Below are 26,709 nucleotides of genomic sequence, written 5' to 3' on the forward strand. Positions count from 1 at the left end.
GAAAATAATTGGATGAGTTGATCCTGGAGAAATACTCACTCACTTCTTGCCAATTAAGGTCTGGACGAGATGGTCAACTGGACTTACTTTACCCACCCAAAATGAAGGCCTTTAAATGATAAATTAATTTAATTTTAAGAGATTCAATTCATCTCTGAAAGCTACACCCCTGTCCATGTCTCCAACCACATTAATCTCGATGTCCCAATGATAAAAAGATAAAGGCTAGAATCTTTTTGGGATCTGAATAACATGGCCAATGGTGAGAATTATGGTTGAATCCCCTGAGAAGTTCAGCAAGATCAATCTCAATGTTGGGAACAACTTTCTGTACGTTTTAATTAAATTCTGGTTGTCGAGGCAAGATTTTTGCTAGGCAGTGGCAAGTCACCTATTTAAGGGGAGTTATTACTTGTTAACAACCTGAATAACTGTAGGTCTCATTAATATGCAGCTTTCTATCATAGTACCCATCATGAGCAAATGGATGCTGAGAATTCTTGAGATGGAAGTCAGAGTGGGTACCTTGGGACTTCAGTTCACCACTTGCTCGAACACACCTTATTGGACACCACAATAACTCAGGTCACACTGAATGGTCATTGGCCACATGCACTCCATGTCTACAAACTTTGGCATCTAAAGTACTAATCCCCCATGAACCTCATGACACATCTCTGTTGCACTTACTGTACAGGCAACCATTCTTCAGCCGTTTGTCAGTAGCCTTTAAATTTATAATTTTAAAATAAATGTACAGCTCTCCTTTGAAATCTCCTACGGAATTAGCCACTAACACTCTCCCGAGAGCACATTCCAAATCCTAAACTCACTCCTAACTCTTGCTGACAATCTTGAAATTGACACTCCTACTTACGGATATACCAACTTGTGGAAACAGAATAATCTTCTTTTCCCTGTCAAGATTGTTCATAATTTTGAACACCTCAATATGGTCATCTCTTAATCTTCTCTGCTCCAGGGAGAATAAGCCCAACCCCTCTCATTTTTCTTTGTATCTAAAGTCCTTCATTCCTGGTATATTTCTCGTAAATCTCCTTTGTACTCTCTTCCAGGGCTTTAAAATATTTCCTTAAATAAAGGTTCCAAAGCTTAACACAATCCTCCAAATGATTTGTAGAGGTGTAGGATGACTTCCTTGCTTTTATGTGCTTCTACTTATACACCCAAGCATCATATACGGTTTCTTAACAATTCTCTCAAATTGCCCGACAACCTTCAGAAATTATACACATGAACCCAGAAATTCCTCCTTATTGAGCTGTGTTACTTCTCCATGTATCTTCTACAAAAATGCATACCTTACATTTCTCTGCATTGAAATTCATCTGCCAGTTGTCTACCCATTTGACCAACTTGTCAATGTATGAGAGGCCGCCTTCCCAAGGAACGAGAGACAGAGATGAAAATGAGATGCAGAGCTTTTACTTTTGGTGTAAGTGAGGAGTTGTCCCAAGTGAGTGACTGAACAGAGCAAGGGACATTCAGGGTTAGTGGTGTTAGGAGTTGGGGTGAGATGATGCACACAAGGGAAGATGTCGCAGGCAATAGTGAGAAAGATAAAGCTGTGTAGGGAGGTGGGTGCAGCAGTAGGGGCAGAGTAAGTATGAGGTAACAGAGAGAAGACAGTGACGCTACATTGATAGAACGGAGAAGATCTTCCTCCACTATTTTGCATTCCTCCATATGTCTGAGACTGCACAGATTCTGGTAGTAGAACTAGAATTAGGTTTTGTTGTCACATGGGATACAGGAGTACAGTGAACCAAGTCACCATGCTCCAGTGCCATCTCAGGTACAAAGGTAGGTACAAAATCTTCAGTATAAAGTAGAAAATAAAGAAATAAAGTCAAAAGTTAAGCATTGAAATCCTTCTTAAGTGCTTAGGCATGGGCCTGGATCTGGACTCTTCCACCCAAACACTGAGACCAACGCCAGCACGAGAACTCCTCACCACAATGCCATTCAGAACTGTGTTGTCATTCTTCAGTACCATCTTGCCACTACTGACAATGTTGCTACCACGATACCTTACTGGGCCAATTTCAGGAAGGGAGCTACCACTGAAGCTGTTGGATGCTTTCCACAGAAGGTAAGTAAGCTTAAAGTTTAAAAAAAAAGGAAAAAGTAAAAGCAGACTGAGCAGGCAAGTCTGCAATGGGTTTCGACTCAAGTACAACCTCAGACTAGGCTGGCATGGTTTGGTTTTTCACGTCCTGGAGAAATGAGACATCCTACTTCTGTGTCACCCTGTCCTGTAGGACCTCAAAGGGCCTGTCTGCAAAGCAGGCACCAACTTTTTCTTTTAGGGCAAGTGTTTGAAAACATACAGAGCAGTTCCTAACCATCAGCATTTATCCAAATACATCACAACCTTTTAATTATGGTGCCAGTGCCAGAGATGCCAGCCCAGGTCAGGATATCTTGGCAGAGGTGACTTATTCAGTGTATGGTGACTGTTAGAATGGGGTAATACCAGACAAATCAGGTGGTGTATATAGTTAATGAAGTGGGTTTGGTAAGGCAGATCAAGAAAATCCACGAGGCTTAGAAGATAGAAACCCTTCATGATACTCAATGAAGCTGACACTGTCAAAAAACATAAGCAGCATTTGGGTGAATATTTTAAAATTTTAGGCTATGGACCCAATTGCAGGTAAACAGGATTAGTGTAGCTTGGTGTTTGTTGGCTGACGTGGATATGACGGCGGAAGGGCCTCTTTCATGCTGAATGATTATGATCACTTGCAGCATACAAGACTCTTAACAGATATGGACAGGAGACTGAAATCTCATTGGAACCACCGGGACAGCAACACAGAAGGGAATATGAAGGTTACAGGAAGGCAAAGGCTGCTGGATCTGGAAAAGCATATTTTCACTCTGATTGATTCAGTGTATCTACTTCAATGCCCACTGTGATTGATCACCTCACAGAAACTCTCTGCTGAGGCATCTAATATTTCCCCACCCTTCCATCTCAGAAATCCATCCTGTCCTGAGTCTGCAAACCTTCCTTTCTGAAGACGTTTTTGCAATGGCAAGCTTGATATCTCTCTCAAGGCATCTGACATGCCCTGAGAGGAGTCACAAAGGTCACATCCTCTGATTTCCCATTACATTCCCTCCCCACTCCAAAGCATGTAATCATTCACAAGGTATATCGGACTCAAAATGTTAACTTTGTTTCTCCTTACACGGATGCTGTGAGACTTACTAAATTTCTCCAAAACTTCCTGCTTTTATAAAAGGTGAACAGTGATTATTTTAATTCTTTTGCTGTCTGAAAAGCCTTCAACCTGTTTGACTGCTCAGCTTGCAAGATGACTTTACAGTTCCTGAGTACTAGGTATCACTTTTGGACTGGGCTAGAACAAAACCAACACTGGTAACAGGGCATAGAATCCACCGAGAACCTGCTAAACCTTTGTTGGCAGATTCCTTCCAGATTAGTGGTCTTCATTTTTTCATTACGAACTGCAAAATCTGAATTAATGAATCGGCATCTGCCATCATTATTGATAATGTTCTAGAATACAAAATTTGCTGTGTTAAAGTTCTTCCTCATCACCCTTCTCGGTGTTTTGCCAATTACCAAAAATTTTGTGTCCATGGTTACTGATCCTTCTAACAGTGGATTAAATGTAATTTATTAGTTAACGTGAATAAAGTTAAATAAAGTATTAATCCCCAGTTTGAGAAGCAGGATTCACAACATCAGCTGCTCTCTCCTTAAAATTATTTTGATTTATATTTGCACTCGTGGACAATACCTCACTGCAGTACATGGAACAGAAATATGATTTTTAAAAAAGTTAAAGTGTTGTATATACTTGGAGTTATGCAAGAGTTTAAGATAATAAAATGTGAGGCTGGATGAACACAGCAGGCTCAGCAGCATCTCAGGAGCACAAAAGCTGACGTTTTGGACCTAGACCCTTCATCAGAGAGGCGGATGGGGTGAGGGTTCTGGAATAAATAGGGAGAGAGGGGGAGGTGGACCGAAGATGGAGAGAAAAGAAGATAGGTGGGGAGGAGAGTATAGGTGGGGATAGGTCAGTCCAGGGAAGACGGACAGGTCAAGGAGGTGGAGGTGCGGCTTGGGGTGGGAGGAAGGGATGGGTGGGAGGAAGAACAGGTTAGGGAGGCAGAGACAGTTTGGACTGGTTTTGTGATGCAGTGGGTGGAGGGGAAGAGCTGGGCTGGTTTTGGATGCGGTGGGGGAAGCAAGAGTTTATCCGCTTAGGTCCTGTGCAGCATTTTAAGTCAAAAAAGGTTGAAGGAACGTTTTCAAAATTGAAGCTTTTTGACGCAAGTCAGGAAGTTAAAAGTTATAAGCATACCACTGAGAATTATTTAGCTTATGCGCCAATATACCTCTTTCCATACCATGACTAGCAATGTACCAATTTAAAGAGCTAGTCTTAACGATGAAACGAGAAGCTAAAGGTCCTCGCTCATATGAATAGGTCAAAAATTGGGTGGAGCATACTTTCAATTTTTTTTAGTCCTTACCTGTTCTGCAACGCCATAACGAAAGTGAAAGAGGAAGATGAGAGATATTGTTTTCTGTCGCGATTAATGTGGTTTGAGGGAAAGAAAAAGGACGATAACTGTTAAAACAAAAGCCCGTGCACCCTACATTGGCTCAAATCTCAACCGCGCGAAGCTACACCTGGTGTAATCAGCAGCCAAACTTCACCAGGATCTCGCGCTAGATGACGGCCTCGGGCAGGTTTCCTGAATGACCTAGACACAGGCTGACCGGTAGCTAAGGTAGAACTCGATTCAGCATTGACCAAACCGAATGGTTTCCTTTTATGTTATATTTTTATGCCTCCAAACTGTAAGGTTCTGTAGACAGTTCAAATCTTAATTATCTTCCTTCTACTTCCTAGTTATTCAGGTTTTGTTTCGTTTTCATTTTCATCTTTTTAAAAAATAAATCTGTTATTTGGGGTTGCTGAAAAATGTAAGTTTGACAAGTGAATTGACCCTGAGAATGCATGCATGTGTTCTTACTACTAATCTTCGCTCCTTTTTTATTTCCTCTAAAGAATGTAGGTGACATTTGCTAGGCCAGCATTTCCATGATTGTCCTTGAGAGCTGGTGGTGAATGTTATGAACAAAAACAAACTTGACTGAAGTTTCCTTAATTTTTTTTAAATGATAGGATTAAGCATTGAAGTTTAGAATGAAATATTACTTTTGAAGTGTTTACATTATGTTAATGACCTGTATTTTGTGATGATAATGGCAGTAAAACTTTTTGCTTTACGATCCTTGCTTTAAAGAAGTGGACAGCAACTTCAGGGAGTCCAAATGTATAAAAATCCAAAAGGTACTGTTGTTGAATTTGAAATTCGCCAGATGGAATGCTGTTGAAGACCCCCTGAGTGCAATCCCTAAGCAGCAAGTAACTTGATGAAAACTGATTTTTTTTTCCAGTTAGTTTCATTGTTTTAAAAAGCTTTTGAAAACATTACACTGTCTATTGCACTTCTAATGATGTACCAATGTAATAGTTTTCAGCCCAAACCATCACTGCTTTTTGATTGGTATTGTCGTTGTTGAATCAACATCTTTTTGGGAGATGGGTCACTGTCAAGAAACTGAACTGGACCAGTTATCTAATGCTATGGTTACATGAGCAGGTCAGAAGCTAGGGGTTCTGCAGTAACTGTTCTCCTGCCTTCCCAATGCCTTTTCTTACAAGGCATTAGTCAGGATATCATGGAATATTCTCCACTTGCCTGGGCAGGTGCAACTATCTCTGGCGTTTAAAAGCAACTCCACCAAGGTTTGGAGAGAAATTATTAGAGGAATGGCTTATGAGCACAGAGATGGTTTGTGTGAAAGCAGTAGAAATAAGTTGTTTTGAGATGCAAGGGTAGAGGGAGGTAATAAAGAATTGCTGTAAAGTGGTTCTTGGGACGAGAACTGAAGGGACGGCATGGTTGCTCAGCAGTTAGCACTGCCACTTCACAGCAACAGGGACCAAGGTTCGATTCCAGCCTCGGACGATTGTGTGTGTGAAGTTTGCGCGCTCTCCCTGCGTGGGTTTTCTCCAGGTGCTCCAGTTTCCTCCCACAGTCCAAAGATGTGCAGCTTAGGTGAATTGGCCATGCTAAATTGCTCATACTGTACAAAAATGTACAGGCTAGGTGGATCCGATATGGGAAATTCAGGGTTATAGGGATAGTGACAGGTGGGCCTGGGTGGCATGTTCCTTGGAGGATAAGTGTGGACTTGATATGCCATTTGGCCTGCATCCATACTGTATGATTCAACCAATGTTTATTTCTTTCCACGGTCAAACCCAAAACTGTAGAAATGGGTATGTGTCAATTTGTTTGAACTGGACTAGAAAGAGTATCAGAGATAATGGGAACTGCAGATGCTGGAGATTCCAAGATAATAAAATGTGAGGCTGGATGAACACAGCAGGCCAAGCAGCATCTCAGGAGCACAAAAGCTGACGTTTCGGGCCTAGACCCTTCATCAGAGAGGGGGATGGGGGGAGGGAACTGGAATAAATAGGGAGAGAGGGGGAGGCGGACCGAAGATGGAGAGTAAAGAAGATAGGTGGAGAGGGTGTAGGTGGGGAGGTAGGGAGGGGATAGGTCAGTCCAGGGAAGACGGACAGGTCAAGGAGGTGGGATGAGGTTAGTAGGTAGCTGGGGGTGCGGCTTGGGGTGGGAGGAAGGGATGGGTGAGAGGAAGAACCGGTTAGGGAGGCAGAGACAGGTTGGACTGGTTTTGGGATGCAGTGGGTGGGGGGGAAGAGCTGGGCTGGTTGTGTGGTGCAGTGGGGGGAGGGGATGAACTGGGCTGGTTTAGGGATGCAGTGGGGGAAGGGGAGATTTTGAAACTGGTGAAGTCCACATTGATACCATATGGCTGCAGGGTTCCCAGGCGGAATATGAGTTGCTGTTCCTGCAACCTTCGGGTGGCATCATTGTGGCAGTGCAGGAGGCCCATGATGGACATGTCATCAAGAGAATGGGAGGGGGAGTGGAAATGGTTTGCGACTGGGAGGTGCAGTTGTTTGTTGCGAACTGAGCGGAGGTGTTCTGCAAAGCGGTCCCCAAGCCTCCGCTTGGTTTCCCCAATGTAGAGAAAGCCGCACCGGGTACAGTGGATGCAGTATACCACATTGGCAGATGTGCAGGTGAACCTCTGCTTAATGTGGAATGTCATCTTGGGGCCTGGGATGGGGGTGAGGGAGGAGGTGTGGGGACAAGTGTAGCATTTCCTGCGGTTGCAGGGGAAGGTGCCGGGTGTGGTGGGGTTGGAGGGCAGTGTGGAGCGAACAAGGGAGTCACGGAGAGAGTGGTCTCTCCGGAAAGCAGACAGGGGTGGGGATGGAAAAATGTCTTGGGTGGTGGGGTCGGATTGTAAATGGCGGAAGTGTCGGAGGATAATGCGTTGTATCCGGAGGTTGGTAGGGTGGTGTGTGAGAACGAGGGGGATCCTCTTGGGGCGGTTGTGGCGGGGGGCGGGGTGTGAGGGATGTGTCGCGGGAAATGCGGGAGACGCGGTCAAGGGCGTTCTCAATCACCGTGGGGGGGAAGTTGCGGTCCTTAAAGAACTTGGACATCTGGGATGTGCGGGAGTGGAATGTCTTATCGTGGGAGCAGATGCGGCGGAGGCGGAGGAATTGGGAATAGGGGATGGAATTTTTGCAGGAGGGTGGGTGGGAGGAGGTGTATTCTAGGTAGCTGTGGGAGTCGGTGGGCTTGAAATGGACATCAGTTACAAGCTGGTTGCCTGAGATGGAGACTGAGAGGTCCAGGAAGGTGAGGGATGTGCTGGAGATGGCCCAGGTGAACTGAAGGTTGGGGTGGAAGGTGTTGGTGAAGTGGATGAACTGTTCGAGCTCCTCTGGGGAGCAAGAGGCGGCGCCGATACAGTCATCAATGTACCGGAGGAAGAGGTGGGGTTTGGGGCCTGTGTAGGTGCGGAAGATGGACTGTTCCACATAACCTACAAAGAGGCAGGCATAGCTGGGGCCCATGCGGGTGCCCATGGCCACCCCCTTAGTCTGTAGGAAGTGGGAGGAGTCAAAAGAGAAGTTGTTGAGTGTGAGGACGAGTTCCGCTAGGCGGATGAGAGTGTCGGTGGAGGGGGCCTGGTCGGGCCTGCGGGACAGGAAGAAGCGGAGGGCCTTGAGGCCATCTCCATGCGGAATGCAGGTGTACAGGGACTGGACGTCCATGGTGAATATGAGGTGTTGGGGGCCAGGGAATTGGAAGTCCTGGAGGAGGTGGAGGGCGTGGGTGGTGTCACGGACATAGGTGGGGAGTTCCTGGACCAAAGGGGAGAAAATGGAGTCCAGATAGGTGGAGATGAGTTCGGTGGGGCAGGAGCAGGCTGAGACGATGGGTCGACCAGGGCAGGCAGGTTTGTGGATTTTGGGAAGGAGATAGAAACGGGCCGTGCGGGGTTGGGGAACAATGAGGTTGGAGGCTGTGGGTGGGAGGTCCCCTGAGGTGATGAGGTCATGAATGGTGTTGGAGATGATGGTTTGGTGCTCGGGTGTGGGGTCATGATCGAGGAGGCGGTAGGAGGTGGTGTCGGAGAGTTGGCGTCTGGCCTCGGCGATGTAGAGGTCAGTACGCCATACTACCACTGCGCCACCCTTGTCTGCGGGTTTGATGGTGAGGTTGGGGTTGGAGCGGAGGGAGCGGAGGGCTGCCCGTTCTGCGGGGGAGAGGTTGGAGTGGGTGAGAGGGGTGGAGAGGTTGAGGCGGTTAATGTCTCGACGGCAGTTGGAGATGAAGAGGTCGAGGGAGGATAGGAGGCCTGGGGGTGGTGTCCAGGAGGAGGACTTGTGTTGGAAGTGGGTGAAGGGGTCAGTGGAAGGAGGGTTGGGTTCCCAGTTGAAGAAGTGGGCATGCAGGCGAAGACGGCGGAAAAACTGCTCTATGTCCGACCGTGACTGGTATTCGTTGATGTGTGGTTGTAGGGGGACAAAGGTGAGCCCCTTGCTCAGGACTGACCGTTCGTCCTCAGTCAGTGGGAGGTCTGGGGGGATGGTGAAGATTCGGCAGGGCTCAGGGTGGCTGTCTCCTCTGGGGTTGCAGGCTGTGGAGGTTGTGGGCGGAGCGATGATGTCGTCGGCCGTGGGCGGGGTTCCGACGGCCGTGGGCGGGGTTCCGTCGGCGTCGACCGTGGGCGGGGTTCCGTCGGCGTCGACCGTGGGCGGGGTTCCGTCGGCGTCGACCGTGGGCGGGGTTCCGTCGGCGTCGACCGTGGGCGGGGTTCCGTCAGCGGTGGGAGGATCGGGGTGGGCGGCAGCAGCTGAGGTGAGGGTGGTGTGTGGGCTGTAGTACCTGGACGTGGAGGTGGTGACTGCAGCAGCGGTACTCTCCGACACCACCTCCTACCGCCTCCTCGATCATGACCCCACACCCGAGCACCAAACCATCATCTCCAACACCATTCATGACCTCATCACCTCAGGGGACCTCCCACCCACAGCCTCCAACCTCATTGTTCCCCAACCCCGCACGGCCCGTTTCTATCTCCTTCCCAAAATCCACAAACCTGCCTGCCCTGGTCGACCCATCGTCTCAGCCTGCTCCTGCCCCACCGAACTCATCTCCACCTATCTGGACTCCATTTTCTCCCCTTTGGTCCAGGAACTCCCCACCTATGTCTGTGACACCACCCACGCCCTCCACCTCCTCCAGGACTTCCAATTCCCTGGCCCCCAACACCTCATATTCACCATGGACGTCCAGTCCCTGTACACCTGCATTCCGCATGGAGATGGCCTCAAGGCCCTCCGCTTCTTCCTGTCCCGCAGGCCCGACCAGGCCCCCTCCACCGACACTCTCATCCGCCTAGCGGAACTCGTCCTCACACTCAACAACTTCTCTTTTGACTCCTCCCACTTCCTACAGACTAAGGGGGTGGCCATGGGCACCCGCATGGGCCCCAGCTATGCCTGCCTCTTTGTAGGTTATGTGGAACAGTCCATCTTCCGCACCTACACAGGCCCCAAACCCCACCTCTTCCTCCGGTACATTGATGACTGTATCGGCGCCGCCTCTTGCTCCCCAGAGGAGCTCGAACAGTTCATCCACTTCACCAACACCTTCCACCCCAACCTTCAGTTCACCTGGGCCATCTCCAGCACATCCCTCACCTTCCTGGACCTCTCAGTCTCCATCTCAGGCAACCAGCTTGTAACTGATGTCCATTTCAAGCCCACCGACTCCCACAGCTACCTAGAATACACCTCCTCCCACCCACCCTCCTGCAAAAATTCCATCCCCTATTCCTAATTCCTCCGCCTCCGCCGCATCTGCTCCCACGATAAGACATTCCACTCCCGCACATCCCAGATGTCCAAGTTCTTTAAGGACCGCAACTTCCCCCCCACGGTGATTGAGAACGCCCTTGACCGCGTCTCCCGCATTTCCCGCGACACATCCCTCACACCCCGCCCCCGCCACAACCGCCCCAAGAGGATCCCCCTCGTTCTCACACACCACCCTACCAACCTCCGGATACAACGCATTATCCTCCGACACTTCCGCCATTTACAATCCGACCCCACCACCCAAGACATTTTTCCATCCCCACCCCTGTCTGCTTTCCGGAGAGACCACTCTCTCCGTGACTCCCTTGTTCGCTCCACACTGCCCTCCAACCCCACCACACCCGGCACCTTCCCCTGCAACCGCAGGAAATGCTACACTTGTCCCCACACCTCCTCCCTCACCCCCATCCCAGGCCCCAAGATGACATTCCACATTAAGCAGAGGTTCACCTGCACATCTGCCAATGTGGTATACTGCATCCACTGTACCCGGTGCGGCTTTCTCTACATTGGGGAAACCAAGCGGAGGCTTGGGGACCGCTTTGCAGAACACCTCCGCTCAGTTCGCAACAAACAACTGCACCTCCCAGTCGCAAACCATTTCCACTCCCCCTCCCATTCTCTTGATGACATGTCCATCATGGGCCTCCTGCACTGCCACAATGATGCCACCCGAAGGTTGCAGGAACAGCAACTCATATTCCGCCTGGGAACCCTGCAGCCATATGGTATCAATGTGGACTTCACCAGTTTCAAAATCTCCCCTTCCCCCACTGCATCCCTAAACCAGCCCAGTTCATCCCCTCCCCCCACTGCACCACACAACCAGCCCAGCTCTTCCCCCCCACCCACTGCATCCCAAAACCAGTCCAACCTGTCTCTGCCTCCCTAACCGGTTCTTCCTCTCACCCATCCCTTCCTCCCACCCCAAGCCGCACCCCCAGCTACCTACTAACCTCATCCCACCTCCTTGACCTGTCCGTCTTCCCTGGACTGACCTATCCCCTCCCTACCTCCCCACCTACACCCTCTCCACCTATCTTCTTTACTCTCCATCTTCGGTCCGCCTCCCCCTCTCTCCCTATTTATTCCAGTTCCCTCCCCCCATCCCCCTCTCTGATGAAGGGTCTAGGCCCGAAACGTCAGCTTTTGTGCTCCTGAGATGCTGCTTGGCCTGCTGTGTTCATCCAGCCTCACATTTTATTATCTTAGAAAGAGTACTTTGTTTTTGGTTGCTGTATATAACAAGAGGATAATTATTGAATCAATGCTCAATGCTGCAAGTGCTAATGGTATTAAGGTTAGAGACCTTGCTTTGCAATTTGTAGGTAACCAGATATGTTAGTTCAGATTAGGCTCTGCAGTTTTTGTAATTCATTTGTGGGATGTGGATGTTGCTGGCTGGCTGGCCGGCCGGCATTTGTTGCACATCCCTAGTTGCCCTTGAGAAGGTGTTGGTGAGCTGCCTTCTTGAGCTGCTGCAGACCATCAGCTGTGGGTTGATCCAAAATGCCATTAGAGAGGAATTCCAGGATTTTGACTCTGTGACAGTGAAGGAGCAGTGATTATATTTCCAAGGCAGGGTGGTGACTGGCTTGGAGGAGAAGTTGTAGGGTTGTGGTCTTCCCATGCTGCCCTTATCCTTCCATATGGAAGTGGTCGCGGACTTGGAAGGTGCCATCTGAGGATCTTTGGTGAATATCTGCATTGCGTCTTGTTGATAGTGCACTCCCCAGCTACTGAGTGTCACTGGTGGAGGGAGAAGAGATTGAAATATTTCAGGATAAGAAGGGAATCTAATACCACCACAGCATTCTACATTAAATGGCACTGCACAAAGAAGTGTTGTATGTGCTGAAAAGAGATATTTGCAGAAGTGTTTTGTCAGTGGCAAGCTAGGCATTAGCTTCCATGTTTCTCTTTGACACAGATTAGACAATTTCTCTGTTCTGTATGGCCCAACTGAAGATTACAACAAAAGAGTTTAAAAAAAAACTCTTAGGATTAGTTTTAGTTTGCCTAAACCTGCATTGAACAAAGTGAGAGAAAAGCAAGACAAAGTGAAGACTGTGAAGTGAGCTAAGAATCTTTGATTAAGACTGATCAGCCAATGTCACATTCCAAACCAGTAGGTTGAGTCAGTAATTAAAGTTAAGGTTTGACCCAGAGCTATTGAGAGAGAGCAGTGTAAATCTAATGGAAAAGAGAAGAGATATCCAGACAAATAGCAAAATGATTCAGACGGGCAATTGAAAATGTTTGATGTTGGTTGGAGATGTGAGGAGGTGGGAGATGAAAACGAAATCCTTTCATACTTCTTGCCATGCAATATTTTTTATCATTTTACATTTTGAGATTTTAAGTGGGGAGTGTAAGTATTACATAAAGCCTTGTGATAATGGGAACTGCAGATGCTGGAGAATCCAAGGTAACAAAGTGTGAAGCTGGATGAACACAGCAGGCCAGGCAGCATCTCGGGAGTGCTCCTGAGATGCTGCTTGGCCTGCTGTGTTCATCCAGCTTCACACTTTGTTATCTTACATAAAGCCTTCTCTATTTGGGAGGTGTAAGTTTTTAAAAAAAAACCCTTCTGCCTTCATTTAATGTTTTGGTTAATTCCTTGGTCACAGACTAGGGAATTCATCTCTGACATAAGTGGATTTACATTTACTTTGGTTGTGTGCCTACTTCGATGAAATTCAAAGGTAACTGATTGGCACAGTCACATGTAACACTGTGAAATGCCTTTTTATTTGGCTCTATCATGGATGGCATCATCATAATGATCCAGTGTTTTACTGGAATGTTGTAGTACTCAGAATGTGACATTTAAATTCCCAAGTAGCATGGCACTGCTGGTGAAGAATCATGGGGTGAACATAATGAGAAAGGTGGTGGCCCTTTTTTCAATGCCAGCACATTACTTCAGTTGCAGTAGCCCATGTGAAGATACAAAAATTTTTGATTTAACTGATTCAAGGATGGGTTGGCGATCCAGATGAGGTTGACGGAACAGAGAAGAATAAATTTCTTCTGAAACGAAGAGCACCATAAGGAGTAAAAAAGATTAGTTTTGTTTTCCTTTTTGTTTAAAATATCTTTCCTCCACTTTTTAAAGATTGAATATTTCTTTCATGTTTTGAGGTTCATGTCAGACTGTGTACCATTTTTAAAAGGTTTAATTTCAAGAGAATTAGTTGACTGTTGGTGGACTGATTTGCATATTTACTTAATGCTCCATGTGTGATTATATCTCACTTGAATCTTTTCTTCCAGCAATATACTTAATTTATATTGTATGAATTCCAAGTTCAGAAAATCTTCACCAGATGTGTTTTAGCTATTTTTTTGTGGTTGAATTCCCAAGAAACTAATTTATCTGTGACTGTAGCAAATCCAAGTATGTTGTTTAATTTGATGTGAGGTTAATAGTCTCCAAATTGCTTCTACTCCTTTGTTTAAACCACACTGATAATGTTACTGTTTTTGGCTTTGAACCAGAAGCTCAGAGCTTAGAGAGCATAACTGATGTGTGCTGTGATTGTGTCCATCAGAGCCATCTGAGATACCCTGGATAGATTCAGTGCCGCCAGTAATCAGTTTTTTGTTTGTTTGTTTGAGATATTGATACCAAAGACAATAAAATGTAAAAAGAAGTAGTAGGCCATTCAGTCCATTGAACCTGCCCCACCATTCAATGAGATCATGACTGAGCTGATCATTGTCAGCTCCACTTTCCTGATGTATCTCCATAAGCCCTTAATTAGTTTTTATTGATTAGGAATCTCTGTCTCAGCCTTGAATATACTTAATGACCAGGTCTTGTTGGCTGTCTGTGCTAAAGAATTCCACAGATCGGCTGACTACCTGCAGAGAGAACAAAATTCCTCCTCATCTCTGTTTTAACTGGTGATTCCTTACTCTGGGATTGCACTGTCTGGTGCTGATCTCAAAGAGTCTTTGTGCATTTACCCTATCAAAACCCTGAAGAATCCTGTATGTTTCAATGAAGCCTCTCTTCATTCTTCTGAACTCCGATGAGTATAAACCCAATCTACCTAGTAGAAAAGGATGCCCACACTAAGATTTTGGCAGGACAGACACTTAGTCTTTTTGAATGGTTTGTTGCACAGTACTTAATACCTTGAGACTTGCATAGACCAGACTTGAGAGTGACTATATTACTATAGAACATTTGCATTGTAACAACACACATTGGTTAGCATGTCTGAGGAACAGTTCTTTGTAACTTAAAGGGCAAAGCTGATGTTAGACAACTCATTAAGGTACTACCTGCCTTTTGAAACTCATCACATAATCTAACTATTTCATAACCTTTTGTCAAAAACAGACTTGAAAAATATATAGAATGTAATTGCAGTTACTGAGCTGTCTGCAAGAGAAATTGGTCAGAGTTACTAAATTCCAGTTCTATATAGTAGTTTGAAATCTAACTTTCTTAAAAAAAATCTAACATTTTTTTTCTGTTTCGTTTTAGTTGGTGGACATTTTGCAAATATACAATACTTAGGCACTTGTATGACTAAAAGTCTGTAACTCAGTACTCAACCATATAACCTACATACATGATTAATTTTATTCTTTTAAGTGTCAAGAAGATACTGCAATTTTATTCACATTTAGAGACACAACAGAAAATTGGCAGCAAAAGATGTCAAATTCAAAAATAGTATCAAGTGATGATTTACATGCAGACAAAGGTTCGCCTGATGGAAGCCACGCTGCTTGCAGTCCTTCAGATGTTAAAACTGGGTTGACCAAAAACAAACCAAGCTTCTTCCATAACAGTAAAAAAGTATCACAAGAAACCAGTGACATGGAGGTTGATGAGCCTGATGCAAATCTGAGAGAAGAGACTGGAATACTTAGAAACATAAGCAAAAGGTTGAGCAAAAGGTTAAGTTTGACGTCAACCAAAAACAAAACAGTAAATGTGTCAGATGGAAATACAGCAAATAATTTGAAAGGAGACATCAAAGAACAGGAAGAAAAGTGTAATTCACTAGAAAACCAAGATGCTAAATGCTCAACTGAGAACACTAAGTTGCTGTCAGGTAAGAGACAAAAACAGAAGGAATTAAAAGTGTCTAAACCAAAATGAAAGACAGTGAAAACTATTGGGGTACGACAGTGATCACTGCTGGGCCCCACCTATTCACAACATAGAGCACTAATTTGGATGAGGGAATCAAATATGATGGGCAAGATTTACCAGGGAACGGCAATCCGCATGAGATTGCCAATCCAGTCCTATTTTCTTTTATGATAGAAGGAAGCTGTACATTTGTGAGAGCAGATTCAACTGTGTGCTCCCTCAGAAATGCAGAGCCATATTTCCATTCTGACATTTCTTCCTTAGCACTGAACTGTCAGAAGGAGGCAAACCACACTCTGTTTTCACAGCAGTCAGCTGCGATACTTTGAAAGCCCTGATAGTCACTCTGACACCTGCAATAAGCAATATAAGGTAACTGATTTTTTTTCAATGTGCCAGCGAGGGATGTGGGCGGGATGGGGGGGTGCAAGGTACCAGAATGAGTGGGTATCAGGTCCTGGACGTTCAGGTCAGGTCTGGTGTGGGCTGGGAATTGGTGGTCAGTCTGGCAGCAGGGATGTCGGATTAGGTTTGGTCTGATTGTGGTGTGGGAGTTGTGGGCTAGGATATGGAGATCAGTTCCAGAGGCAGGGGACAAGGGTGTGTGTTCAGAATTAGTTCAGGTCCAGCAGGGGATCAGGTCCAGTGACCATAGCAGGATGGGATTTGAGTCTAGTGGAATAGGGTTATGTAATGTCACTGGGGAGGAGATGTTGAACCCTGGGGGTGTCAGGTCAGAATCTGGGGAGTGTAGTTGGGGGTGTGAGCTACGTATGGGGTCAGTTTAATAGATATTCAGGAGTTAGTTTATTTTCACCAAATTTCATCAGAGCCATCCGAAGTCTCCAACTTTAATGGAGACTTTCAGAGGGTTTCAGGATTAGAGAAATTGACTGAAAGAAATTTCAATTTTCCAGCCAATTCCTTCAGAATGTGCTATAATGGGAAGTATGCAAGGTCCCCATTTGCAATTCTGATCTATACTGGAATAACAACAGTCCAGCCAGTGGAATATCTGCCCTAGTATTTGTGATGTTTGCTGATAACACAAAACCTAAGTGGAGTTGAGCAGTGAGGAGGAAGTCAAAAGGCTTCAAGGAAACTTAGACAAGTTGAGTGAGTTGACAAATGCACATAATGTAGAAAAGTCTGAAGTTATCTACTTTGGCAGGAGAAACAGAATAATGGAGTATTAATTAAATGGTTATAGATTGAGGAAGTTTGGGTTGGAATTTCTGAGGAATAACATTCTGGCTTCCTCTCTTACAAAGACAAGGAGGTCTAAATTTCTGAAAGGAGATTTCAATAAGTGCTCCCTGACAAATGTGGTGCCATAGTTCCACTTTGACTTTTGTTTCAGAACTCTCGAATGAAACCTACATACTGTTTTCAAGGCAATTAGCTACAGTATTCTGAAATTTTAAATGTCTTGACAGCCATTTTGACAGTTGCTGTCAAACCCTAAGTAAGTAAGGTAAGTGTGATGTTGGGGTGCTGGGAGGGTAGGGTGCAAGGTAGGTAAAGTGCCCACTAAGGTGAGGGTGGGACACTAGATGAGTAGACATACAGAGCCAGGTGGGTATGATGCCAAGTGGAAAAGATTATGGTGTTAGGCTGCAAAGTGGCAAGGTAAGTGTTTTATTGTTTAGGGTAGGACAAGATTGGGGTAAGAAATTGGACCTGGTAGAGGTGGGATTGTTGGGGGTCAGGACTGAAGAGTTCAGGTCCAGCAGTGGAGAGCATTTGGGGGCTCAGGATGGGTCTTGCGACAAGTGTGTTGTCGGTTCAAGCCCAGCAGAGGGAGGAGGAGAGAGGTGATGAAGGGTCAAGTCAAGTGTTAGGCAGGTCAGCTCCAGCCTGGTCCCAGTAGTTAGGGCAGGAGAGGTTGGGGTAATTGTTTGACACAGTCTGGGATGTAGTAACATGTGTGTGAGGCAAGTGTGGGGCCTCTTTTAATAGTTATTCAGGAGTTGCACTATATATTTAATAGTCTAACTGTTCCTGAATAACTGTTATTCAGAACCACCTGAAGTCTCCAGTTTAAGTAGAGACTTATGGAGGTTTTCCAGGTGTTTTCCAGGTGAAATGGAATTGCCCATCAGAAGTAGCCAGTTTCCACTCTGATTTTCTGTTGCTGTGTTTTCTGAAAAATGTCTTTGATTCATGTTACAATTTAATCACAGAATCTTGCATATGCTAAAGTGCTGCATACAACTTGTACCAAATCAAGGCTGTCATTTCATTGCTTACACTTAAAAAAATTTTTTTAACTCTTTCTCAATTCTGTACCTAGCTACAACATCCAAATCTCAAGGTTGCTACTACCAACAAAATTAACTTGTATTTTTTAATTTGAAGAAGCATTCTTGAGAAACCAGGTGGAGGAGTGCATCCTGACTCTATGTTCCTCCTGATTAGAATGTGCACACAAGTATGAATGAATCCAGAGGACCAATTTTGTGTTACTTTTAACCCTTAATGTTGGGGAAATGTACTGTAAACTCTGGATGTAAATCAATTTCCTTGCCTGTGAATCAGTTTTATGGACTTCTTCGTACTGCACCAAAATTGGAACACTTCCTTCAATGCTGATTGCCAAAGAAACTGACTTCTCAAAGTGCGCTGTGACTGAAGCATCACACCATGGTCACAGATTCTTGATTTGTAATCAATCGTTTTAGATATGTCCATCAGTGTTCAACTGAGTAACTTCTATATGCTTCAGCAGCTCATAAATTAATACTTACCTCATTTAGGTGGTGTATGAAGTTATTGTGTCTGTATAAGGTCAAAGTCTGAAGTGCAGGAACTATGGACAATTTACCCCTTTTATTGTACCTCCAGGCCAATGAAGTTGGGTATAACTCCAAGTCATAGATCCAACTGAGCATAACTAATTCATTAAGACTGAACTTGGAAACTTAGTGGTTTCTAAAGCTTAATGCCATACCATGCATTCAGAGGTCAAGCTATTGAAGGAACTCACTAATTTCTTACTGAAGAATCTGGCCTGTTTCTGATCAGCATCTTTCTATCTAGAAACAGTTCCTAATGCAGTAGTAATAACATAATGTGAAATATTCTTCAAAACCTTCATTATAATAATATATTGTGTGCACATTTACCTGTGAATCCCAACAGAAAAATAAGTTATTACAAGCTGTTAATATAAATAGTGCGCAAAATATAATGCTTTTAAACTACTTATTCTATTTAAATGTTTTTCAGTAATGGAAATAAACCAGTTATTATCCCAAAACCTGTTACTAGAGGCAAATGAAAATATAAATAAATTGGAAGAAGAGTTATTTAATGAAAGAGAGCCTGAAAAAGATGAAAAATACCACCAGGAATACATTAAAAAAGTTCGTGATTTTAACTTGCTCTGCGACAAGCTTGCTGAAAAATTAACTTGCATAGCCTCAAATTCATTCACTGTGGCTCAACAAGACAGTAGAATTTTGTGTGTGGCATTGAAAGTTGTTGAACTGCAAGAAGCAGCAGACAAAAATTGGGAAGAAAGGATGAATCCTCCTACCACTAACTGTTTCAGACGTCCACGGAAGTGGAATGATTTGTGGAAAGAAACAGTTTGTAAAAGTGTGCAAGAAAGAATAGCTACTGTGTGTTTACTTACAAGGCAACAGGATGCAAAGTGGCTTGCATTACACTTGGAACAGCTTCAACAAACTATTTTGGAAGATCTGAAAATTGTGAAAAATTTCATACAAAAATGTTACCCTGAAAATTACAAGATCTTTAATATGTATGTAGAATGCTATCACAGTGATGTATCTTCTCACCTGGAGCGCATCCAACAGAACCATCTTGAATATAACGAACTTTATTCATTTCTCAATTGGGTTCTTCACACCTATCAAAGGTATGTTTTCTATTTTCTGTTCTTGTTAATTTCTCTTCCTATCATTTAAAAAATTATTATTAGATAATTATGAATTTATGTAGAATACATAGTTTTACAGTCACTATAACTATAATGCTACTAATATAAAGATAAGATTCTGCAGATGCTGGAAACCTGAAAGAAAACTGAAAACAAAACCATGCCATCCGAAGGTTGCAGGAACAGCCACTCACATTCCGTTTGGGAACCCTGCAGCCCAATAGTATCAATGTGGACTTCACAAGCTTCAAAATCTCTCCCTCCCCCACTGCATCCCAAAACCAGCCCAGCTCATCCCCTCCCCACACTGCATCACAAAACCAGCCCAGTTTGTCCTCGCCTCCCTAACCTGTTCCTCCTCACCTATCCCTTCGTCCCACCTCAAGCTGCACCTCCACTTCCCACCTACCAACCTCATCCCGCCTCCTTGACCTGTCCGTCCTTCAGTGACTGACCTACCCCCTCCCCACCTATACTCTCCTCTCCACCTATCTTCTCCTCTATCCATCTTCAATCCGCCTCTCCCTCTCTCCCTATTTATTTCAGAGCCCTCTCCACATCCCCCTCTCTGATGAAGGGTCTAGGCCTGGAACGTCAGCTTTTGTGCTCCTGAGATGCTGCTTGGCCTGCTGTGTTCATCCAGCTTCACACTTTGTTACCCCGAACATACATGACAACTCATTGTGGAGAGAGAATTAGAGTTAACATTTCAGGTCAATGACTTTCCCTTCAAACAGTTACTAAACAAAGGTAAGATTGGCACAGTCCTTCTGGACCATAGCGCTGCTCCCTCATTTGAGAGATGACTGGTGGTTTAACCTGAGGGTCACCACACCTCAGGTAATGGGAATGGTTGAGAAGGTGATTCATTCTTCATGGTAACCACAGTTGGTGTGGGAATTTAGCCCACAATGTTGATATCCCTCTGGATTGCAAACTAGCTGACCAGCCAATTGAACCAACCAACCCCCAAGTCACAGTACACCTCTGGAGGACAGCACTGAACTTGTATAAATACAACTATGTAGCCAGTCTGTAGAATCTCACAGGTGTGAAAAGTTAAAGTTTAATACGGCTCAGCATATACGTTGACATTGATTTTTAAAAAAATTTATTTGACCACTTTAGAGAAGAAACTTGCTTTCTTATTCTTAATAAAGTATGCTTCTCTCCTATTGATCACATTTTACCTGTAATTCCATTAACCTTGCTTCTTATCCACTGAATCTGATTAATTTTTCACTCGGCAAATAAGTAAACTGAGCTTGTATTACAGTTGCAAATGGTTCAAGGAGGGTCATCAAATTATATCTTTGCTCCTAGTAACGGCTCAACGTATGTTTAATTTATTACTTTATTAGCATTTTTTTAGCTGAATGTCTTCCATCTTTCTCCTACCTATGCTGTGCATCATATTTGTCAGGATACTGGATAGGGAGTCTGCTTTTAGATCATGGCTTATTATGTTCTGTTACTAACAACAAGGGAGTTACCATAGCTGATGGTGATTTTGTCATTTTGATGTTTCCCACACATTGAAACAAACCTGTTCTGTCCCCTGTAGAATTCAATTCTCATGTGAATGTTACTTTTTTGCTCAGATTTGGCATTAGCACACCAGGTGCATCAGCAGAGTGGCCCATAAAAAGCAAATTTTGTGTTTGCAAATTTTGCAATTTAAAAATGACCAGCAAAGCTTTTTCTTAGACAAGACCAATGGTTAGTTTATTATACAGTTATTGCTGAATGTTACTAAGGAAAAGTTGTACAGTTTTAGCTAAAACATAGATACAAAGATTAAAAGTAAATGAAGGGATTGAAAACTTCAAATCAGAATTCAACAGTTGCAATGAATTTTGTAGTCAAATGGAGTTTGCTTGTACAAGTGGACTGAGCAGAACCGATTCTGGAAGAGAGTGAAAGTTCCATTATTTAATTTTTATATTACTGCAAGTTATTGCTCTTGGTAGCTTTGTTCAATACAGCACTCCTCAGCTGTTTGCTTTTATCTGTCTCTCTCTGAGAACTCTTACCCTCCTGGTAGAATCATTTCTTGGAGTTCTGACAGAATGGTGTTTCACAATCTGTCTTGGCACAATCAAAGCAAAATAGCTGCTGTGTCAACTTTGTATCTTTGTTCTGCATAGCAAAGTCAGTCAGGCAGGAATTGGTGGTGATGACCTTCCAGGCTTCTGTTTTCTTAGAAGCTTTGGCTTCTCACAGATTTAGAAGGATCCAAGGAATCATCATGAATCCCAACAGTGTGGAAGCAAGCAATTCAGCCCATTGAGTCCACACCAACCTTTCAAAGATCATGCCACCCAGACCCACCCACTTACCATGTCTGTATAACCTTGCACTTCGCATGGCTAATCTACCTAGCCTAGTCATTCCTGAGCACTATATGGGCAATTTAGCATGGCCAATGCACCTAATCCGCACATCTTTGGACTGCAGAAGGAAACCCGTGCAGACATGGGGAGAATGTGCAAATTCCACACAGACACTTGCCCAAGGCTGAAATCCAACATAGATCCCTGGCACTGTGAGGCAGCAGTGCAAACCACCAGCTACCTTACCACCCCAAGCAAAGGTCGAGCGAAAAGACTTATTCAACTTTATGTTAACTTTCTTTCTCCACAAATGCTGCCAAAGTAGCAATTGCTGAATTTGATTTAGTTTACCAGCATCTGAAATATTTTATTTTTATCAATTGTTGCCTGAATTAGCCTTCAGTTCTTCAAACAGATCGAGGTAATTCATTGATGTACCAGTTTCAGAGTGTGATATTCTAAAAATCAGGTGCCTAAATGTACCATTTCATTTGCAGCCCCGATGTTATGAGTCATCCTGATCTTTCACTAGAGGTGAAAATGAAAGAACTTGGCCCTTTGTTAAACCAAGAGGTTATGGAAAATGTCATGGACAAATATGCTAAAGCATTGAAGGTATGAATTAAATGATGAATAGTACCATTCAACTAATTAAGTGAAGTTGAATGACATTTTACAACTGCAGTATGGTTTAAATCAAGGCCCTAATGCAAAATATCTTGCCCTTTTTGGTCACAAATGTTTGCATACCAAGATTATTGTTCTCAAACCTGATCCCTCATACAGGAGACAATGGCACAGTTGCTTTTTTGATGGCTCTTCTGGAACTGGAGGAGAGCTTAAGGGTGTGGGTCAGTGAGCAGAGTGAGAAAGATTTGTTCTCAGCTTAATAAAATTGAAACTTGAAGCTAGGTCTCCAGCAAAAAGTCATTTTCTTCAAACCACGAAAGAAATGATAAATTTTGCAGTGCTGGAGTGGACAGTCTGGTGATCAATGTAATCTCCAGTCTGACTCGGATGTTTTTTCCCTTTTGATCAAGGTCGTCGTAACAATCAGGACCATTTTGTTTTATTTTGTAGGGCGGGTTGGGGCAGTGTTTGGAAACTGGCACAACTCCACAACATAACTCTGCAGCCCTTAAATAGATTGTTTCAGAGATAGTAGGAACTGCAGATGCTGAAGAATCTGAGATAACCAGGTGTAGAGCTGGATGAACACAGCAGGCCAAGCAGCATCAGAGGAGCAGGCAAGATGGTGTTTCGGGTCTAGACCCTTCTTCAGAAAAGCGGGTCTAAAGGTTTGTCCCCAGAAGAAGGGTCTAGACTCAAAACATCAGCCTTCCCGCTCCTCTGATGCTACTTGGCCTGCTGTGTTCATCCAGCTCTCCACCTTTTTAACATAGCCCCTAAATAGAAGCAGCTTGTTCTTTTACATGCGCTCATGAGGATGTTGGACAGTGCTTCAATAAAGGCAGAATTTCATTTATGCTGCCAGTTTTCACAGCTGGAGTTATTTTTCTCGATTGTTTGTGCACTTCATTAGCCATTTTATTGGCCTCCTTAGTTGATTTTTGAGAAGGTGGTGATGAGACGCTTTCAATAAATACTGCAATCTGTTTGGAGGTGTACCTATAATGCTATTAGGGAGGGAGTTTCAGGATTTTGACCCTGTGGCACTGAAGGAACAGAAATATAGTTCTAAGTCAGGATGGTGAATGGTTCGGACAGGAGCCTGCAGGTGGTGGTGTTCCCATGTATCTGCTGCTGTTATCCTGCTAGGTAGTAGTGTCATGGTTTGTGAGGTGCTGTTGAAGGACCCCTAATGAATTTATGTAATGTGCCTTATAAATGATGTACATTGCTACTACCTTGCATCAGTGGTGGAGGATTGAATGTCTGTGGATTTGGTGACTATCAATCAGGCTGTATTGTTCTGGATGGTATCAATCATCTTGAGTGTTGTTGATGTGTCATTCCTGCAGGCAAGTGGAGAGTATTCCATCACACCACTGATTTGTGCCTTATGAATGGTGGATAGGCTTTTGGGAAGTCAGGAATGAGTTGTGGCATTGTCATTGGACTTGTAATCCAGACACCCAAGATAAAGCCCTCGGACCATGGTCTGAAACCCCCCTACAGGATTTGGTTGGTTTTAATTGCTGAGGGTGAATGTGTTAAAGGATTTTGACTAAGTGAAGCTACAGCAACAATGATTATATTCCCAAGTGAAAGGCGTGAGTAAGTTGGAGAGGACCTGCAGTTGGTGGTGCGTTGCAATATATCTGCTGCCCTTGTCTTTCTAAATGATAGTGGCTAAGGGTTAGAAACTGGTGTTGAAGGAGCCTCGGGGAATTTTTGCAGTGAATCTTGTAGATTTCACATCGAGTCAGCTGCTTTATCCTGGATGGTATCAAATTAATTGAGTGTTGTTGGAGCTGTGCTCATCCAACCACTGGGGAGTTTTCCATCACACCTTTTGAGTTGTGTCCTGCACATGGTGGACAGGCTTTGGGAGTCAGGGACTAAGTTGCTCACTCCAGGATTCCTAACCTCTATATTGCTCATCAACTCATTTATTTATATGGCCAGTCTAGCTCAGTTTCTGGTCAATGGTAAACCCCTGGATGTTACTGGTGGGGAATTCAGTGACGGTAACGTCACTGAATGTCAAGGGATGATGGTTGGATTCTCTGTTATTGAAATGAATGTTGTCTGGCATTTGTGTTGTGTGGATATTACTTGTTTACCAAAATCTGAATATTGCCCAGGTCTTGCTACGTTTGAGAATTGTCTGTTTCCGTGTCAGAGAAGTCACAAAAGATACCGTTATATGATTGGCAATGAATGTTCCTACATGTGCCCTTACGATAAAGAGAAGGTCATTGATGAATTACGGTTAGGACCAGCATACTACCTTAAGGTACTCCCTCAGAGATGTCCTGCAGCTGAGATGACTGACATCCAACCACCACAGCCATCTTCCTTTATGCCAGGTATGACACCTACTGACGGAGAGATTGTCCCCTGATTCTCTTGACTGTGGTTAGGCCAGGGCTCCTTTAATGTCACATTCAGTGAAAAGGAATCATTAATACTGTCACCTCTTAAAACTATTGTCAACTCTTTTGTCTGCACTAAGACAAGTTTGAAATGAAGCCAGGACTTAATTTTGATTTTGTTAATGCCAGTGAGCAGTTCATTCCTTCGTGAGTGCTGCTTGACAGCTCTATTGATGATCCCTTCCATCACTTTACCCATAATCAGGAATGGACACACGGGGTAGTAAGTGACTGAGTTGGATTTGTCCTGAATTTTGTGTCCAAAACAGCTCTAGGTCAATTTTCCATTCTTTGTTTAGGTGCCAGTGTTCATATAGCTGGAGCATAAGTCTTCAGTGCTGTTGGCAGTATGTTTTAGGGCCAAAGGCTTTGTAGCTTCCACTGTCTTCAGCAATTTCTTTAACAAATTGGATGAATTGAATGACCTAAGACTGACATCTGTATTGCCCAGGATCTTCGGAAGAGCCCAAGATAGAGCATTCACTCAGCACTTCTGCTGAAGGTTATGGTGGTTGTTGTAATTGATACAGACGCTACAGCCTTGTCTTTTGCACTGATGTTTGGGTTCCCACACCGTTGAGAATAAGGATATTTATGGAACCTACTCCTACAGTAAGATATTTAATTGCCCAGTACTATTTAGGAATGGATTTGGTAACTGTGCAGAGCCTAGTTGTCAATCTGTTGTTTGTGGAATTGCTTAGCCCTATCTGTCATTTGCTGCTAATGCTGTTTGGCAAGCAAGTAACCCTGTGTTGTAGCTTCACCAGGTTGACAACTCACTTTAAGTACACCCGATGCTACTCCTGGCATGCCCTTCTGCACTCTTTGGTCTGAGGTGATCCCTTAGCTGGTCAGTAATGATAAGTTCAGGAGAGTGCATTTAAAACCTTTTTTATTTAGCACACTGAAGGTGCCATAGGACATGATGGAAACTATCCTAGTGTGCAGACTACATATCTCTAAGGACTGTGTGGTGGTCACACCTACTGACACTGCCATGGACAGACGCATCAATGATAAGGGGATTGGTCCTGCTGTTGGGACCAGGCATAACCAGGGGTAGTGATAGTGGTATCTGGGATATTGTCTGTAAATTATGATTCTGAGAGTAAGGACATGTTGGACTGTTGCTTAACAGCACCCCTAATGTTATTACAAGCTTCTAGATCTTAGCAAGAAGGGCTTCACAGAGCGGACAAGGCAGAATTTCCTGTTGTTGGTTATGGTGCCATTCCTGTTTTTTTCTTGAAAATCATTGATAGTTGACGATTTTCCTAGACCATTTCAGAGATCAGTTACAAGTCTGGTCTGGAGTGCATTCAGCTGTGGCCAGGGAAAGACTGAAGATTTTCTTTCCTACATGGCAATAGATCATTGTATTTTTTTAAAAAATCAAGAATGGTTTCATAATCACTGTTAAACCTATAATTCCTGCATTAGTAGTGCAGCAACAGCAAACCTACACCATCATTTCCCCTCCAATTACGTTACATACAGTGACATACTTTCTTCCTATAAAATTTGTGGTTTCTTGGGGGTTTCTTTACAGAGGCTTTAATGGCACAAACCATTAAACATCATAACAATGGAGTGATTCATAAGTGACAAAAGCAAGCCAAATGTTCAGAATACTTCAGGCTTAGCAGAGATTATGGTAGTCAATGTTACCTCTGTCAACACACTCTCCGAAATTGAGTGACCTGAAGAAATTTAAATGCTCTCATCAACATGAAAGCCAAAGTCATGGGGAGTAAACCACTTAATAAGCTTAATAAGCACATGTCACATTTGTAGATACAATCCATTCAATACTGAGCACCATTTACAACTTACTAGGAATGTACATGATGCACTATGATACATGTCACATGATGTTAGCAATGGTTCCTCCACTCACAGCCTTAACATGAAACGAAGCAGTAAAAATTTCACCTGACTCGAA

General features: G+C 44.0%; 1 protein-coding gene across 5 annotated transcripts in view; it reads left to right on the top strand.

Moving 5' to 3' along the window:
• Window positions 1-4,542: 4,542 nt before the first annotated feature.
• The window catches only part of LOC125455708 (exocyst complex component 3-like), a 60,105-nt gene continuing 37,938 nt past the window's right edge, over window positions 4,543-26,709 (top strand). For 3 of the 5 annotated variants that reach the window (XM_048538046.2, XM_048538048.2, XM_048538049.2), the window contains exons 1-4: window positions 4,543-4,797; window positions 14,962-15,427; window positions 18,697-19,351; window positions 22,203-22,320. In XM_048538046.2, the coding sequence (XP_048394003.2) occupies window positions 15,025-15,427; window positions 18,697-19,351; window positions 22,203-22,320 (1,176 nt within the window). In that variant the 5' untranslated portion in view covers window positions 4,543-4,797; window positions 14,962-15,024. The remainder of the gene's footprint in view (window positions 4,798-14,961; window positions 15,428-18,696; window positions 19,352-22,202; window positions 22,321-26,709) is intronic. The other 2 variants (XM_048538047.2, XM_048538050.2) reach the window with 2 other exon arrangements.

The sequence above is a fragment of the Stegostoma tigrinum genome, chromosome 10, assembly GCF_030684315.1.
Source record: "Stegostoma tigrinum isolate sSteTig4 chromosome 10, sSteTig4.hap1, whole genome shotgun sequence".
Taxonomy (NCBI): domain Eukaryota; kingdom Metazoa; phylum Chordata; class Chondrichthyes; order Orectolobiformes; family Stegostomatidae; genus Stegostoma; species Stegostoma tigrinum.